Source organism: Equus caballus, chromosome 10 (genome assembly GCF_041296265.1).
Source record: "Equus caballus isolate H_3958 breed thoroughbred chromosome 10, TB-T2T, whole genome shotgun sequence".
NCBI classification, from domain to species: Eukaryota; Metazoa; Chordata; class Mammalia; order Perissodactyla; family Equidae; genus Equus; species Equus caballus.
In genome coordinates this window covers 15,877,950-15,896,412 of record NC_091693.1, presented here as the reverse complement: position 1 = coordinate 15,896,412, position 18,463 = coordinate 15,877,950, and the positions used below count along the sequence as shown (strand labels likewise).

General features: G+C 56.1%; 2 protein-coding genes across 2 annotated transcripts; both read right to left on the bottom strand.

Annotated features, from left to right (window-relative positions):
* Positions 1–2,680: 2,680 nt before the first annotated feature.
* LOC100070639 (mitochondrial import receptor subunit TOM40 homolog) lies at positions 2,681–8,882 on the bottom strand. The gene is made up of 5 exons (XM_070223002.1): positions 8,703–8,882; positions 8,167–8,259; positions 7,201–7,302; positions 7,023–7,128; positions 2,681–2,832 (listed from the first exon to the last, which is right to left on the bottom strand). The coding sequence occupies exons 1-5, from the start codon at positions 8,865–8,867 to the stop codon at positions 2,756–2,758; spliced, it is 543 nt and encodes a 180-aa protein (XP_070079103.1). The 5' UTR covers positions 8,868–8,882; the 3' UTR covers positions 2,681–2,755.
* Positions 8,883–10,202: 1,320 nt separating this feature from the next.
* On the bottom strand, positions 10,203–17,221 carry TOMM40 (translocase of outer mitochondrial membrane 40). The gene is made up of 10 exons (XM_023649875.2): positions 17,065–17,221; positions 16,690–16,969; positions 15,898–15,965; positions 15,363–15,455; positions 14,397–14,498; positions 14,219–14,324; positions 12,411–12,533; positions 12,056–12,132; positions 11,856–11,958; positions 10,203–10,801 (listed from the first exon to the last, which is right to left on the bottom strand). The coding sequence occupies exons 1-10, from the start codon at positions 17,173–17,175 to the stop codon at positions 10,662–10,664; spliced, it is 1,203 nt and encodes a 400-aa protein (XP_023505643.1). The 5' UTR covers positions 17,176–17,221; the 3' UTR covers positions 10,203–10,661.
* Positions 17,222–18,463: the final 1,242 nt, after the last annotated feature.

Below are 18,463 nucleotides of genomic sequence, written 5' to 3'. Positions count from 1 at the left end.
CGAAGGACAGGAGCTGGCCCAGTGGTGCAGTGGTTAGGTCGTGAGCTCCACCTCGGGAGACCAAGGTGTGCAGGTTCAGATCCCAGGCACAGACCTACACATCGCTCATCAAGCCACGGTGCGGCGTCCCACATCCAAAACAGAGGAGGACTGGCACACATGTTAGCTCAGGGCCAGTCTTCCTCAACAACAACAACAAAAAGAGTTGAAGGCACCTGTGCAAGGCCACACAGGCAGGAAGTGGAGAACCGCAGTGGAGCCCAGCCTGGGGCTATGGCTCTGCTCTGCTCTTCCCTGGCTGGGCTCCCCAAGAGAAGGCACTGGGTTGATTCATGGCCATGCCCACAGGAGCTGTTTATCACACTGTCAGTGGATGAGGGGAAGGGATCTGGACGAGGACAAGGGCTGGACATGAGCTAGAGACAGACCCAAAGCCCACCCTCCAAGTCTCAGCTTTGATATCCCCTCCTTCAGGCAGCCCTCCTTGACCTCCAGGCTGGGTCAAGCACCTCCATCCCAGCCTTGCTCACCCTGGGTCATCACTGTCTGGGGACAGGTTTGTCTCCCTAACTGGACTGTGAGCCCCAGAAGGACAAGGCCAGGACTGTTGTCCGCAGGCACAGCTCAGCACAGGCCTGGGCAAGGTGCAGGGGCTACAGCACTGGATGAATTCGTAGTTATACTAAGTCTGACAAAACCCCCTAAACGTTACATTTTCACAAAACCCCTCTGTGGTAGATGCTGTCACTGCCCCTATTTTACAGAGGAAGAAACTGAGGCACAGCAGGCTAAAGTCACTTGTGCGAGTCACATAGCAAATGTGGGTAGAGCCGGGATTTGAGCCCAAGCAGGGCTCCAGGGTCACATTCTTACTCACTCTGCCTTCCTCTCACCCTGCCGAGCATGCTGCCGTGACTGTGCACACACGCCCTGCCCCAGGTTGTGTTGGCATCACATCCGCCATATTATGATGCACCCACCTTCGTCACCAGGTAAAAATCGTAGGAGGCGCTGCACTGGGGCTGGCTGGTTGGTATGAGGGTGTATTCTGGACTGATTTAACCCAACACTTACTAATTTTCAATTGGCCATTTTTTTCGCATTTTGCAGCCATTCCACTGATATTTCCAGCATTTTCATCAGCCCCTGGAAAGCTCTCAGGCCAGAGACGCAAGAGACCCACAGGGACAGAGGAGCTGGACGAGCGGTTCTGGAGTGAGTGTGCGCTCTGCTTGTGAAGGGAGCCTCCAGCTCAGGGGCAGAGAGAGGAAAACAACCAAAGGACCCAGTCAGCTCCTGGTCCCCCGGGCAGAGGGCAGAAGAGCGGAAAAGGGCAGGTGCTGGTGAGGATGTGGGCACCTGGGAAGCTGCCTCCACTCCTCAGGATTGCGGGCTGGGTCACTGCAACGGAGAGCAGCCTGGCAGTTTCTAGTGACGTGAAGTATGTGTGTCCTGTGTCCCAGCGATCCCAAGTCTGCTCCGATGCCGGGGCCGGAGAAAGACACGGGGAGACGGGTGAGGATGTTCATTACAGGGTTATTTGTTATTTCTTTCTTTCTCTATCACCAGCTCTTAGGGGTCTCTCTTCATTTCTTGCTTCCTTTCTCCATTGGAGCTCCCGGCCTTGCCTCTCTCTGACTGTTGTCAGCTCTCCCCGTCTCTGCCATCTTCCTCTCTGTGTCTCCCTCCATCATGGAGCTCAGTCTCCCACACTCTTCCCTCTCATCTCAGCTTCTGTCCGTCTCTGTCTCCTTCTCTTGGCCTTTCCCTCAGCCTTTCCCTCCCCTTCCTTCTCTCCTTTGGGTCTCTCTGTCCTCATCTTGCCCTCCCCCACCCCGTCTTTCTCCCTGTCTCCGCGCACACGCTCCCGCCCTCTCCGCTCCCAGGGTGCTGATGGAGGACATCATGGAGGAGGTGAAGGCCCACAAGTCAGAGGTGGAGGAGCAGCTGGGCCCGATGACCCAGGAGCTGCAGGCTCTGAGGGCTTGGCTGGATAATCATCAGGTCAGGATCTCAAAATGCAGTTGAACAAAAATGCAGGTGCACCCGTTTGCAGTCAGAGATGCTCGGACAGAAATGTGGGTTGCACTCTATCTGCAGCTAAAGGTCCTTTCAACCTGTCTTCAGCCTGAAGGGAATTACCTTGGCCCTTAGAAGGAATGTTTCCAATTAGATAAGATCATTTAAGAAGCATGCTTAAAAGCAAAAGCTTCAAAATCCCAAAGTCATCTTATTGAAACTTTCATTGCAAAAAGAAAAAAAAATAATTTATAAAAGGTTCCTAAAAGAAAAGCCTATTAGGTCCTGGCTTTATGAACACTCCCGTGATCTACCTTTGAAAGAGGGCCCAAAAGAAGCCCCTCCCAGAGAAAATGAGATTTGGAGAGATTTCCTGGGAAACTTCTAGGTGAGAAATTAAGGGAGCGGTCAACATTCCCAGGTATACTTACTGTTCATCCTGGCTACAACCTGACAAGACGTTACGTTTAAAAGGATTTAGCAACTTAGGGTCAGAAATTCAGCCAAATTGGAAGCTCATATTCAGAGCCTGATAGGCATTTTTCAGACGTTCCTCCTTAAGTTAAAATAAAACTAAGCACCCAGAGGGAAAGAAGCAAATTAGAGGTGATGCAGTTCGACGTGTAGATCAACCAGTAATGTCATTTGAGTGACAAGACGATTTCTGAGGAATTAAGAACAACTGTCTTTATTTTACAAATCCTTGCAAAACTGGAAAGGCAGCTGTAGAGGCAGTTCAGATTCCACCCATGTCCTCTATCTTACAAGGCGTGTAACCTCTCTGGGAACTGTTATCTAGCCAATCACCAATTCCTAAGACGGAAGGGGGAAAAAAAGGGAAAAAGAAAGCAAAAACCATGTATTTAGTGCCCTCACTCAAAATCTACCATTTTAAGTGTCTTCCCCACAAATATTAGTAGAAAAAGCTTAAAAGAAAACTGGGATTCATAACTAGTGAGCTTTGTATTACTGTACCTGATTCATGGCACTAATTTTAAAACAATAGCTGTGGAGTCTCTGTGTACGTTTGTCTATTTATATACATGTGACATTTTACCCCCAGATATAATTTCTAAATGAGCTCAATTCAATTGGTTTACAGTTAGATGCTTATGTAAATGTAGTAGAAAGTAACTCAAACGTTTTTTAAGTTAAATGAGATAAAGTAATCTTTGGTAAATGAAAGCTTATTTAATTTTGTTGGTTTGATTGAAATAGGAATGTGAGTTACCAACACCGCATACGATGCAGCATGTGAGTTACCAACACCGCATATGATGCAGCCATGCAGCCCTTATTCTATGTGGTTTATTGGTTGAAAAAGCTCATGTTATCACTGTTATAAAACTTGTTAGCAAAAATAATATCTTAGAACGATAGCTAATTTTGTCTAATGTCTCATGAAGTCTTGTAGGCAATCTAAATAATTATTGGGAATAAGTGAACTAAAGAGATGTGGAAAAGATAACAGTGTTGGGTGAACTTCTTAACAATAATTACGTGTTATGGGGTACGTACTTAAAATAACTTCAAAAGCTTTGCGGTAACTTGAAAGCTTAGGGTTCTGCCAAATTAAGTTAAACTGTAAGATTTACTGAGTATCTAGGACATTTCCACACAAGATATTAGATATTAGATATTAATTAATAAACATAGGTTATCTACCTTTGGCATCTTCTTACAGAGAAACTGGAAAAATACTTGGGTTTATTGATAAACACGTTTTGTGCCATGTTGACAAACTTTCTTTGAGAAATCACGTGTTTCTAGACAGTATTTATGGATCTGCCAATCCACAGGATGCCAATATGAAAAATTAAGGAAAGTAAGATGTGTGTTTTCAGTAAAGAGGATTTAAGGAATGGAGATATCTTTGTTTGGTTAAGAAAGATAAATTTGTCCTACAGTACAGGGAAGGAAAGAAGACACAGAATGAATTCTGCATTTAAATGAAAGTTAGAGAAGGTTTGTGGAAGAACCCTGAAAAAAGAACTTTGTGGATAGGCATGTGGGTGAAGATGAAAACAAATTCAATTAAAGGAATAAGTTTTCATATCAAAAGTAAGCTGGTATGAAAATCAAAATTTGTTTTTCTTTCTCTTAAAAAGATAAATTTCTGAACTTTTAGTCTACTCTTGATAAAGAGATTATAAATGGTTTTTCTTTACCTATGAGTAAGACTGTGTAAAGGATACAAAACCTATGTTCTGTCAAAAAATTTTCTGTGTTCAGAAAGGTGCAGGTCTATGAATGTTTTTTAACTATTTAACTGTGTATGTTTGCTTTTAACATCTTCTCTCATCACTTTAGTTAAATGGATAACTAAGCTTTGCTCCACAGAGAGCTATCATCCTATTTGACCAAGTGTTTTAAAATCTTTTGATATTCTTGACACTTTCCAAAAGTTCAAATCCTAAATAAATTCTGTCTTTGACTTGGAAGTAACTTTGAGAATTCCAATGTATCCCTGTGACTTCTCAAAGAATTTGTTCTCTCTTTGTATAAAAAAGGAGATATTAAGCTAGTTAGGCTCATTTGGCATGGTAAATTACCTGAGAAGCATTGTCACAAAAATAATAAACCTTCTTAGGTTATATTGTGTGGGTGAATGTTATTAATATAAGCGTTTTTTAAAATGATATAACATTCCTAAAGTTCTGATCTGTCCTGGTTGTAAGTCAGAATTCTAGATATTTTAAAATGTTATGTCACAGAAACAATGAAATACCTTTGTCAACTGCCATTTTTAAATCTTTTATCATTCACAGACAGTTATTGTTTTACTCTGATGCTTTTGAAAATATGTTTCATCTTCAGAGAGATTCATGGGAAGTCCTCTGACACCTGCTATAGAATATAGTTTTCTGAAAAACTTTCACATTATAAAACTGAGCTGGGAAAGAAATTCCAGAACTCTAATGGAGAAAATGATGGCTCCATAAAACTGGTAACAGAATATCAAGATCAAAATTGATTCCATGGGAGTGAGAGAATTGATGAGGATGAGTATAACTTTTATGACTTCTTGTTTGAAATACTGCTGATTTTTTTATTTTGTTTTTCCAGATTTGAGGAAACCCTTTCCTCTCTTCTCTTAAGCAAACTATGACTTATAGCAATTAAGTAAATTAAGCCTTTGTAAGTAGAATTGAAACAGTTGTTTTTTTCTCCCTACCTGATGCCTCCAGAATTTGGAACCTCCTGATACGTGACTGTTCTTATTTTCATGGCAACAGTTATTTGCGTAAGTCCAATAAGAACCTGTCCTCCTTATAATAGGACACAATTGGAAATATTGGTTATGTTACCAAGGCTTTGACTGGAATGTCATAGTTGAGAGAAACAGGCATAGACTCAGATATGACCAGACAGCTTTTAGGAGCCATGGTTGACTTTATGGAATAAAACCACTTGAAATTCTCCTGGTACCTCACTTATAGGGTTCCCAACAACCTTACCTGGTGAGTAAGGAAGGATTCTGGCTCGTCCCCACACCACACCCCATCCTCTCTGCTCCCCTAGCACATTCCCAAGGTTCCTGGCCCAGGATGTTCATCCTCCAGAGCTGCCCAGCTCACCACTCAGACTTGCCCCTCACAGGCCTTTTTGGGGAACATCTCCCACTGATTTTCTCTGCTGTTCCTCCTGCTCACATCTAGACCTGGCTCCCCCAGGCCTGTCAGCTCCCCGAGGCTGGGCTCAGACAGGACCAGCAGTTCTCAATCGGGGGCCATTCTGTAGTGTCTGGAGGGGTCATGAAGAATGTATTCCCTAATAGCAGGAAACACAGTGAGTAGAGGTCTGTGCAAGCAAAGACGAGACCTCCAGCAAGGGCAAAGAGCAGGAGATAAGAATGGGTGAGGGAGAGAGGGAGGTGAGGTCAGCCAACCCTGGCCATTCCCCTGCTCAGCTGACCCCATCAGGATTCCCTGGGGACGTCCCTGGAGCAGGAACGGCAGCCACCCAGGGTGGGTGCTCAGGTGGGGCACCACCAGAGAAAGGCTGTTCTTGGCCCCAGTGGATAGGACGCCCCTTCCCCTGCACATCCCGGGCTCCGGGGGCCTCTGGGGGGCCTTTGCCCACGTGGTGCCCTCTCCACCTTCACCTAGACTAGACCTCAACCCCCGTTTGAGAGAAGCCATCCCTGTCACTTCAGGAGGGACGTGCTCCCCTGAGAGAAGCTCTCCCAGCCCTGACCCTTTCCTGGGCTGGCTTCCTCACCCCAGGAATGATGTCCCTGTGTGAGGCTCTGTTCAAAGGCCAATGTCATCCCCCAGCCTGCGAGTTCTGTGGGGGAGGAAGGGGTCATCTCAGTCACTGCTGGGTCCCAGAACAGCCCGCCCAGATGCTCAGAAGGGAGCAGAGGCTCCATAGCAGGAGCTGAGGCCACAGGGAGGCCACCAGGAGAACCCGGGCTCTCGAGACAGGCCAAAAGGCAAATTCCAGGTCCTGTGCTTTCTGCCGTGGGATCCTGGGGGACTCACGTCACCCCTGGGCCTGGCTCCCTCATACGTGAAAAGGGGCCATGAACACACCGACTCCCATCCACTGTAGGGGCACAGGGATCTGACACACAGGGACTGTCATTTGCTTCTGGCCCCGCACTGAGGGCCAAAGATGGGCTTTGCCACTGTGGCCTGCACCAAGACATGTTCACTGCTGCTGTGACATGTGACACATGTGGAAACCAAGGCTCAGGGGGGTGGAGCCACGGGGGTCCCAAGGCCCAGCTGTTGCTGCTGACCTTCTTCTGTCCTCAGCACTGACCCAGCCCAGAGGGCCCTGTATGATGAGTGTCTGAGGGAAGAAGAGACCTTGTGAGAATTGAGGGCAAAAGTGTCACTGGTGGCTCTTTCTCGCCCACGATGTCACGTTGCCTGAAATTTCGAAAGCGCTCCTGCCCTGACCCTTCTCAGACGGGAGAACAGGGGTCCCGGGAAGGAGCGGATGTGCGTGGACAGCTGGGACGGCCAGGTGACCAACCTCCGGCCCTGCCCTCTTACCTGACCCCACCAGCACGTCCGGGTTCCCCAGGGTGACGGCGGCCGTGAAGTCGGAGCCCCGGTACTCCCCATCCACCTGCCAGTTCACGAACTTCGACTGCTGCGTCTGTGGGGAGCAGGGTGTGAGGCCAGCCTGGGCTCGGGGGGCTGGGGGACAGCCGACTCGGCGCCCACTCACCTGGATGGCCATCTTGGACCTGAGCCCGGGGCCCAGCTGGTGAATGACCTGAGCATTGAGGCTGCCGCTGTTGTCCATGTCCCCCACCAGCACGGGGAACGCCTGTGGGCAGAGGGCCAGGTCAGGGGCCGACGTCTAGCATTACGTCTAAGTTCATGGGCGATGGGCCTAGGTCAGAAAGCCTCAGCCTGAGGTCCCCTCCTCCAGGAAGCCCCCTGGCCACCTAGGCTGAGTTAGGTTCCCCTCTGGGCTCCCACGGCCTTTGGGTGCCCCCATTTCACTTCTGCCCAGCCTGGGTTGTAAATGGCCGGGGACAGGACTGTTCCTTCTCCCCTCTAGACCCTGTGCCCCATGGTCATGTCAGTCAAAGCTGTGTCCCAGCACCATGTGGCACACGGCTGGGCTCAGCACGGGGACAAAGAAGGTGTGTTGAATAAATCAATTTCTTCAACAGAAACGTCCAGTCTCTATAAGCAGAGACCCAATTCAGCCCCAACTCCACTGCGTCCCGCCCCAGCCGCCCTCCAGACCTGAGGTTCTGCCCCTACCCGGCTGACCCAGCCTCTGCAACAGCCTGAGGCCCCCTCTCAAGCGCACATATGACAGTCTCTCCCTTGGTCCCCTCTTCCTGTGGCGCTCCAGCGCCCCCTAGAGAACGTCCCAATGCCGACTTCGGCATGGAACCCCCCAGGATCTACAGCCCAGCCCTGACCCTCTAGTCATCACTGTCTGGTGGTCACCCCAGCGTCCCCAGCCTCACCCAGCACAGGGCTGGGCAGACAGCAGGGGAGCAGGAGGAAGGAATGACCCCGTCCCAATGCACCTTGGACACAGGGTCCCCACCCCTCGACACCCTCAGCTCCCTCAGCAGCCTGGCCCTCTACTGTTGGAGCCTTGTTCTCCTGGCGTCCGGCTCCACACGTGTTAGAAAGAAGAGACACCGATGAATGACAATAGGCGCCTCACCTCAGTGGGACTCAGCTGCTTTGTCCCCACGTACGTGACCCCGAAGTGGTAGTTGGACTCCCCAATTGTGCTGAGGGCGACTGTGTGGTTCACCTGGAGAAGAGCGAGGGCTGTGGGGACCCCAATACACCCCGCTGAGTCCACCCCAGCACAGCTACCCCCCAGCTTGGGATGCGGACACCTGCCAGCCTGGCTCCCCGATCAGGGAGCAAAAGCCAGGCGTCTCTGGGCTGGGCAGGGGGTGAAGACGGGGTGGTGTGGCCTGAGTAGATGACCCTCAGAGAAAAGATGTGCTGGGGGCGGAGCTGCAAACCTGGCCCTACTCCTGCCTGGACATCAAGGGGGGACGGGCGTCTGTGGACTCTGGGTCCCCAAATGCTACCGTGGCCCCCAGTGAGGAGTCGGTCTAGCTGCGTCTCTGAGCCTTTTCATGTCCCATGGAGCCCAGCCATTTGGGGAGGAGGAGGGGCTGTGCGTGCCGATTCAGGGGGCTGGCTGGGATGATTCTGGAGGGCAAGGGCACCAGCAAGGCTCACCTGGAAGTGGTTACTCAACCCTGTTGACCCTGACCTTGACACCTTCCATCTGAATGAGAAACAGCTCTGAGGAGGGGAAACGCTGTCTCCCTGCACACACACACACACACACACACACACGTGCGCGCGCGCACACGCATACACACACACCCAACTCTCACCCATTCCTTCCCTACCCTCCCAGCTCTCCCTTCTCCAGAGCCCCACAAGCAACACAATCCGGGCTCTGCCGGTTGCCAGCTGTGTGACTTTGGGCGAATAACCCAGCTCTCTGTACATCCCGTTTCTTGATCCACAAAACTGGGAAGTAGGCTGCACTGACACCATTGTTCGGTGATGCAACAAGCTACTACCATACCCCGGAAGTACTGAGGACAGTCTCCGGCCCACGGTGGGTCCCATATTAGAGCTGACTGCTCTGACGGGCCACACAGAGCGCTCAAACACTGTCACCTTCCCAGCAGCCTGTGACATGAATCCCAGCTCTTTCAAGATGACAAAGCCGAGGTTCACAGTTGAGGTGGGCAGTGAAGCCACACAGGGACAACCGGAGGAGGTGGGATTTGTCCTGGTCCCTCCAGGGTGTGGGAACCTCGGAGCCACGGGGTTAGGGGAGGCCGAACACCTGGACCCAGGAGGGGCCCCAGTGCCACCCGGCCCAGGCTGTCGGCTTTGGCCTCACAAGCTGCTGGCAGAGCAGGTGCAGCAGCCTCTCTGGGTGACGGAGGGTCATCTCTGTCCAGCCGCCTCCCTCCCTGACCATGTGTGTGTGTGTATGTGGAGGGGCAGACGGGGTTTCCGGTCCTGTCTGCAGGGTCAGGGGTGTCGGTTTCTCTGGGCCCCAGGTGGCAAAGGGACAGCTCCTCGTCCTCCAGCTTCAGAGGCCTGAGACACCGGGCACCCCGCCCCCACCCCTCTCCCCACCTGAGTCAGACCCCAGCCGGGCCCCCGAGGCCCAGGAGTGCTGGAGCCCAGGCCCTTCTCCCCCTCAGACACAGCCACTGATTCTGAAGCCTGTCCAGGTACTTCAGTTCTTCCGGAAGCTTCTGATAGCTCTGACCTTCCCATCATGAAGAGGTGCTCACACCCCATCATGCCCTGCTCCTTTAGGAAGCTGCGAAGACCTCGGAGTCCCAGCTCAGTGTCCCCAGCCCTGCACTCAGAGACAGCGTCATCTGTGTCCACAGCTGGCAGGGACAAAGTCCTCTGCAGCCACTCTGGCAGGACGAGCTGGGGCGAGTGACCCAAGACCCTGCCCTCCTGCTGAGGGAAGGCCTGTGATGCCCCTCTAAGGTGCAGTCCTGGGCTGTGTGATCCTGGGCCAGGCCCTTTCCCTCTCTGAGCGGGGTCCAGGCAGCAGCCAGGCTTGAGAACCCCGTGGTTGGTGTCATTCTTCTGCGCTGACCCTGCCGCGCCCCCTACCGGCCGCTGTGGGAACGTCGGCCGGATGGAAAGGGCCCAGGAGGCCGCAGAAACAGCAGGAAAAGCAAGGCCTCCCACTTCACTTGGTTTTTTATGTATATTTTTTGTTCTTGTTTTTGTCTTTTTCTGTAAAACGTCCGGGTTCTTCCATAACTTATAAACATGATTTCTACCGAGGAGGGGGGGAGGGAAGGCGGGCGGGCGGAGTGACCGGGGCTGGCAGCTCCTCTCCTTGCTGCCCCCCGGGGCCGGGCCCAGGGCCCTTGGGGGACGGGGACACCCCAACACCTCCCTGAGGTTTGTGGCCCCTCTGCCCCTGGTGCCCAGAACCCCATGTCCTCGACTCTGGAGCCCCTTCCGGGACCCCAGCCCCCTGGGCACATGGCCCCTGCTGCTCCCGATCCTGGAGCCGGTTCCAGAGTCCCCCTCAGCTGCTGGGGTGGCGGATCCCCTCCTTTCCGCTGCCCCCGGACCTGAGGAGGAGGGAAGGGAGGGGGGGATCTGGAGGAGGAAGGGCGTGGCGGCGAGGTGGGGGGCTCAGCCGATGGTGAGGCCGAAGCCGCACTGGAACTTGTTTTTCCGGTGGTTCAGGAAGGCCCCGAGGGCCAGCGTCAGGGGCAGCGGGGGCAGCTTCTTCTCCAGGGTGGCGCCCACGATCCAGTTGCTGTCCACGGAGCCTGGGGGGACGGCCGGGGTGAGAGCCCTGCCAGGCCACCTCAGACACCACCAGCCAGACTGCCTGCCTGTAGCCCCCTGCCCACGCTGTTCCCGCCACCCGGAACCCTCTTCCCTCCCCAGGTACCCCAGCCCTGGGAGCACCTGGTTCCTTCCTCCTCCTCCCCCTCAGCTCTCAGCTCACAGAACCCTCCTCCTCCAGGAAGCCCTACAGCCCCCATGGCTCCCCAATTTTCCCTCTGTCCACACGAGGTCATCATTCCTGGGAAGGAGCCTGTCCCCTCCACTGTGAGCCCCCTGAGGACAGGGCTGGGTCTCCACGTTGTCCCCAGCCTGCTGAGCACAAGGCTGGGCACAGAGCAGCTGTTCATAATCTGCTAAACTAAAGACCGAAATCTCCTCTGGCGCCCAGAACCTTCCACAAGTGTGAGTGCACCAAGTAGTCCCCACACCCTGGAAAAGGGCGACCATTCATTTCACAGGGGCAGAGCAGCAGTCAACCTAGACCCCAAACCCTCAGATACGAAGCTGAGGGCACAGCCAGGGTTCCAGAGGTGGCAGGCAGGCCCGAGAGGCAGAGCCCCTGGGCCCCATGACCATCTTCAGAAGCCCAGCCCAGCTGACCAAAGCGGCCTTCTGGGTGGTCTTCACACCTCCAAACTGAGGACCACGGAGGTCCCAGAAGCAACTGAAGGCCGAAGACTAGAGCCAGTCAGCCTGGGAGAAGGTTCTGGATCTCGCCGTGACCGCACAACCTCCAGGAGCCTCAGTTCGCACTAACGCGAGATGGGGTAGATGGGCTCCAAGTTGCCCTCCACTTAGGACACAGGCAAGAGAGGCTGAGGGCAGGGAGGGGAGGGGCTGCTGGTGGGGCAGGAGGGGTGAGGAGGGGGCAAAGCTCGGGGCCCATCACCCACCTTCTAAAAAGCGCGTCCCAGGGTCTGCAAGCCCCCCACAGTCCCAGCCTGCCGCCCTCTACTGTCCCCTGTGGCCTGTACCCCACTCAGAGCTGAGTCCCCTCTCGCCCGCTGTCCGCAATGGGACTGAGGCCTGTACCTTTGAAGAGCAGGTGGGCCTTGGGCAGGTCCAGCTGGTACCCGAAGGAGACACTCGTGTCCTGCATCCTCGTGCTGGCCTCAAACTCCACGCCTACCTGCAGCTGGAGGGGCCGGGCGGCAGAGTCAGCTTCCTGGCTGCACGCCCGGGGCCACCAGGCCCAGGACGTGTGTCCTCGTGGCCCGGCCGGACTAGCTCACCTGGTCACTGGCTTTGTGGTAGTATGTGGCGTGCATGCCCGCCTGGCCCAGCGTGACGGTCGCCAACCAGTTATTCACTGTGAGGGAGCAGGGTGGGGGTGGGAGCAGGTCACCAAGGGGACGTTGGCCTCTGGGAACCAGATTCCCCCTCTTCCCACAGACCCAGGGGTCCGGGCCCCAGCCCCTCCTCCCTCAGACCCGGGGGTCCGGGCTCCAGCCCCTCCTCCCTCAGACCCAGGAGTCCAGGTCCCCAGCCCCTCCTCCCTCAGACCTAACAGTCCAGGCCCCCAGCTCCTCTTCCCTCAGACCCAGGGTTCTGGTCCCAGCCCTGACTCGGGCCCCAGCCCCGGCTCACATGTGTATTTCCCAGCTAGAGACATGACGGTGCCCTCCTCCCCGGGCCGCCGGTGGTAGACCAGCTCTCCACCCAGAGCCAGACACGGCGTGATGCTCTGCAGGTAGTGCGCCACGAGGATCCCTGCGGGCGAGAGGGCGGGACGTTCCTGGGCCACGTGGTTTCTGTCCAGCAGACCCCTGCTCCCAGCAGCCTTCCAGGCTCAACCCTGCTGCAGGCTCTGGGCTGCCCTCAGGCCCCGCCCCTGCTCCTGTCTTGAGCATTTCCCAGGGCTCTCAGGTCAGCCTCTCCGCCCCGGGATCCTCACGTGCTCTGCACATCCCCGTGTGGCCAGCATTCATTTCCCATCATTACAGAGGAGGCTGATGGAGGGAGGTCGAGGCAGGAGGGGAGACAGGGCAAGAAAAATCCTGCGGCCATTCAAACCCCAGCCACAGCCCAGGCCCGGGGAGTAACCGCGGGCCAGTGCTGTCACATCTCTGCAAAAGACCGCCTCTCGAGGCTGTGAGGACCACGAAGGAGGAGATGTGGGCACAGCATCCAGAGCGTGTGGAGCACATAGCTGGCGCTCAGTGACCACTGGGATTCGCCCTGTAGAGGTCTCCGTCCTGGCCTTGCCCCTGCTCCCCCAGCCCTACCCTCCTCCCTGCTCTCCTGCCCCAGTCCCACCCTCACCCAGCAACTTCAGCTGAAGCACACAGGGATGTGGTTTCAGCATACACCTGCCCCTGTTCTCCTCTGATCAGAACCATCCATGGCTCCCCAGTGCCCCAGAGGCCCCGGGTGGCTGGTCCGGGATTCCAGATAGAACCACTTCCTCCTCCCTGAACACACCCGGCTGTTCCCTGCGGGCTGCAGGAGCAGAGCTTTCTCTCTCCCTCTCTCTCTCTGCCATCAGGCCTGCACACACTGTCCCTGTACCCCGGGGACCTTCCCTCTGCTCAGGCAGCCCAACTCAATATTTGCCCCTGTGTATTTCCTGGATTTGGGTCCTTCTCTGCAGCACGACCCTGGTCAGAGCCACCACCACCATGGGACACTGCAGTCCCCACCCTGATCCCCCTGTAAGGGGCCAGCAGACAGAGCGGCCACTAGGAGGCTGTGAGGACCCAGTCAGAGCATGGTCCCTACTGCTCAAGTCTCTCTCCAGGTCCCCACATGCAGGCTCTGAGAATGCTGGCTCGTCTCCATGCCACAGCCCACGCTTTCTGCTCCATGAGCACCCCCCAGGCCTGGGCCCAGGATGCTCACCCTCCAGAGTGGCCCAGCTTGCTGCTTCCTTGAGGCCTTTGTGGGGAACCCCTCCCCCTTCCCGTACCTCCAGCTCCACGCCCAGCTCTGGTCTTCCTTCTGCTCACATCCAGCCCCGGCTCCCCCAGGCCCAGGGCCTCCCTAAAGCTGGGCCAGCTCAGGACCAGTGGCTCTCAAAGGGGGGCCATCGTGTAGGGCCTGGAGGGGCCGTGAAGGACCACAGCTCACACGTGCCTGGGAAACGGGGCCCGCCCCTGCAACTGCACGCTTTTCCACACACAAAGGTCCACCACCTCCACCACAGCCCTGTGAGGGAGCCCAGGTTACAAACGAGGAAACAGAGGCTCTGGAGGAGTGGAAGTCGCCTCCATGGAAGGGCAGCCAGCGGCACAGTTGGCACCTGAACCTCTTTCTTGTTCATGATGTCATGTTGCCTGATGTTTCGAAACCGTTCCTGGCCTGACCCTTCTCAGACAGAACAGGGGTCCCGGGAAGGAGCGGATGTGCGTGGACAGCTGGGACGGCCAGGTGACCAACCTCCGGCCCTGCCCTCTTACCTGACCCCACCAGCACGTCCGGGTTCCCCAGGGTGACGGCGGCCGTGAAGTCGGAGCCCCGGTACTCCCCATCCACCTGCCAGTTCACGAACTTCGACTGCTGCGTCTGTGGGGAGCAGGGTGTGAGGCCAGCCTGGGCTCGGGGGGCTGGGGGACAGCCGACTCGGCGCCCACTCACCTGGATGGCCATCTTGGACCTGAGCCCGGGGCCCAGCTGGTGAATGACCTGAGCATTGAGGCTGCCGCTGTTGTCCATGTCCCCCACCAGCACGGGGAACGCCTGTGGGCAGAGGGCCAGGTCAGGGGCCGACGTCTAGCATTACGTCTAAGTTCATGGGCGATGGGCCTAGGTCAGAAAGCCTCAGCCTGAGGTCCCCTCCTCCAGGAAGCCCCCTGGCCACCTAGGCTGAGTTAGGTTCCCCTCTGGGCTCCCACGGCCTTTGGGTGCCCCCATTTCACTTCTGCCCAGCCTGGGTTGTAAATGGCCGGGGACAGGACTGTTCCTTCTCCCCTCTAGACCCTGTGCCCCATGGTCATGTCAGTCAAAGCTGTGTCCCAGCACCATGTGGCACACGGCTGGGCTCAGCACGGGGACAAAGAAGGTGTGTTGAATAAATCAATTTCTTCAACAGAAACGTCCAGTCTCTATAAGCAGAGACCCAATTCAGCCCCAACTCCACTGCGTCCCGCCCCAGCCGCCCTCCAGACCTGAGGTTCTGCCCCTACCCGGCTGACCCAGCCTCTGCAACAGCCTGAGGCCCCCTCTCAAGCGCACATATGACAGTCTCTCCCTTGGTCCCCTCTTCCTGTGGCGCTCCAGCGCCCCCTAGAGAACGTCCCAATGCCGACTTCGGCATGGAACCCCCCAGGATCTACAGCCCAGCCCTGACCCTCTAGTCATCACTGTCTGGTGGTCACCCCAGCGTCCCCAGCCTCACCCAGCACAGGGCTGGGCAGACAGCAGGGGAGCAGGAGGAAGGAATGACCCCGTCCCAATGCACCTTGGACACAGGGTCCCCACCCCTCGACACCCTCAGCTCCCTCAGCAGCCTGGCCCTCTACTGTTGGAGCCTTGTTCTCCTGGCGTCCGGCTCCACACGTGTTAGAAAGAAGAGACACCGATGAATGACAATAGGCGCCTCACCTCAGTGGGACTCAGCTGCTTTGTCCCCACGTACGTGACCCCGAAGTGGTAGTTGGACTCCCCAATTGTGCTGAGGGCGACTGTGTGGTTCACCTGGAGAAGAGCGAGGGCTGTGGGGACCCCAATACACCCCGCTGAGTCCACCCCAGCACAGCTACCCCCCAGCTTGGGATGCGGACACCTGCCAGCCTGGCTCCCCGATCAGGGAGCAAAAGCCAGGCGTCTCTGGGCTGGGCAGGGGGTGAAGACGGGGTGGTGTGGCCTGAGTAGATGACCCTCAGAGAAAAGATGTGCTGGGGGCGGAGCTGCAAACCTGGCCCTACTCCTGCCTGGACATCACGGGGGACGGGCATCTCTGGACTCTGGGTCCCCAAATGCTACCCTGGCCCCCAGTGAGGAGTCGGTCTAGCTGCGTCTCTGAGCCTTTTCATGTCCCATGGAGCCCAGCCATTTGCGGAGGAGGAGGGGCTGTGCGTGCCGATTCAGGGGGATGGCTGGCATGACTCTGGAGGGCAAGGGCACCAGCAAGGCTCACCTGGAAGTGGTTACTCAACCCTTTGTTGACCGTGAGCTTGACACCTTCCATCTGAATGGGAAACAGCTCTGAGGAGGAGAAACGCTGTCACTCTCCACACACACACACACACACACACACACACACACAGCCAACTCTCCTCTCTTCCTTCCCTACCCTCTCAGCTCTCCTTTCTCCACAGCCGCACAAGCAGAACACCATACAAAGAACCCTAACCAGTAGACACGGTCAGTACCAGGGCTTTTTTCTGCATCCCAATCCCACTGCCTCCATCTACTCTCCCTGTGACTGTACACAAGTCTCCCTATCTATGTCAAGCTTGTCACGTGTAAGGTGTGACTATCACCACGTGGAAAAACTGCAAACATTTAACGAGTTAACATCCACTGAATGCCAGAATAGTGCTCAGTAAGTCTCCACGATTTCTGCTATCACAATTAGTCCAACCCAGGATCCAGAAACCTTGGGTCCACCCACACAGGACTCTTGAAGACACTATGACCTTGGGCCTCAGTTTCCTTCCCGATCGCGAGGAGGCTGGCTTGGCTGATCCCCGGGCCTCCTGAGGTCCCTAAGGCTCTTCTCACCGCTGTGGCATTCCACCCCGAGGTTCCACCGTTCGGTGCCATCATTCTGAGCCCCTAGGCCAACTTTCCCCCATCCGATCCCAACGTCAACCCCTACGCTGTTTCACGACTCCAGGAGCCCGTGCCCGTTCCCAAGGTCCTCAGTGTGCTTCCCTGTCCCCCGAGATCCGGGCCAGCGCGCCCCGCCGGGTCCCTCGCCCCTCACCCTTGCACTTCCGGTGGCACTCCTCGAACGTGCCCGGGTTCGGCAGGCAGCCGCAGGCCCCATCGTCCGCGCTCCCTGCGCCGCTGGCGGCCGCAGCCCCCGGCGTCCGCTCCGAGCCTCGACCCGCGCCGGCCCCAGCGCCCAGGCCGCCCCCGAGCTGCGGCAGCGTGAAGCCGGGAGGAGAGGGCGGCGGCGGCGGCAGTCCCACGAGGGCGGGCGCGGGCGGCGGCGGCGGCCCCGCGGGCGGAGAGCTAGCGGCCAACACGTTCCCCATGGTCGCCTGCAAGGGGAAAGGTCAGAGGGCGGAGGTCAGGCCGGCGCACCCCAGGCCGAGTCCCCCGGCAACCCCCACCCTGCTCCGGGCCCCGGTCTCACTGGCTGCAGCGCCTGCTCCCGGCCTGGGCTCCGCTCCCACCCCGTGCGCCACGCGCAACCGAACCCGCTGCTGCCGCCGCCGCCACCATCGCCCCGCCCCGCCTGTCCCATTGGCTCAGCAAGGCCTGGGCTCCGCCCACCGGCTTCAGGGCCTGCCTTTACTATTGGTGTCTTGCATGAGGGTCCCACCCACTTCTTTGGAACAGCCTTTTCTATTGGTTCCCACTCATACGCCGGTCAAGGCACACCTACCCGCTCTTTCCGTTGGCTCGCATCACCCGTACCTATTGGCTCAAGACGCCGCGGGTCCCGGTGCTCGCCCGCCACTGGTCTGTGCTTCGCACTTTGCAACGCCCACTGCCTCATCGTCTCCGCCCCTTTCCAGAAGGCCCCCCCGCCTTCGACTCCGCCCCGCGGCGAAGTTGCCATGTTAAGTGGTCGGTTTTGGCCCTTGCACAATCCTGATTGGCTCCGGCAGGTACAGGGTCCCACCCTGATGACGTAATCAGCCTCGTCCGCTCATTGGCTAACGTGCCAGGGTCGAGGGACACAGATAAAGGTAGGTTGCACGGCAGAGGCTGCTAGGCAGCAAGGTCAGGCCTCGAGTCCCACCAGGCACCGCGGCAGTGGGGCAGGCCCCTAGTCCGGAGTGGGCGACCGAAAACCGGAAGTGCTGGCCCTTCCCACAGTGCCTTGGGAGAATTCTAATCGGTTATGTGAACCCTGTCCTGCTTTTTGTTACCCACAATGCTGCTTACTTGTTCAGCGCGGCGGTTGCCGTAGGCCCACCCCTTTCGTTACCCATCATGCCTCTGCCCTCTGCTCCCGCCCCCTCGCGTCGCTAAGGCTTCTCTCCTGGGCCCATTCATTCCTGTCCCATTACCCAGCATGCCTCTGCCCATTCATTTCAGCTTCGTTGCCTGCACCGCCTTTAGCCCCTTTCTGCCTCTTCACGTCCATCATTCGTCTAGCCCTTCCTTAATTAACCATCGTGTTTTGGGTCCATTACCCGTCATGCCTGCGGCCCCTGTTTCTCCCTTATTCATCCCTCTGCCTTTGGCTCATCATTCAGACCTATTACCCATCCTGCCCTGAGCTCCTATGACAGCATCATTCCTAATTTTGACGTTGGCCTATTTTTGCTTGCCATTTCTCCATTAAAGCTGAGCCCTCGTACTTAATTACTGCCATTTCTATCTTCGTTTCGTTTATTTCCGTCCCTTACCCATTAGAGTGCTGTTTGCGCTGATTCCTTTTCATACACCACCATCCCTGGACTCCTCTCCTACGCCTTCCATTCCTCATCACTATGTTTATGCATTTTTGCTCCTTATCCCTTCTCTTGGTTATTTTCTTCATATCTTTGGCCCTTTTGTTTTTGTCCGTAACCCATCTTGAC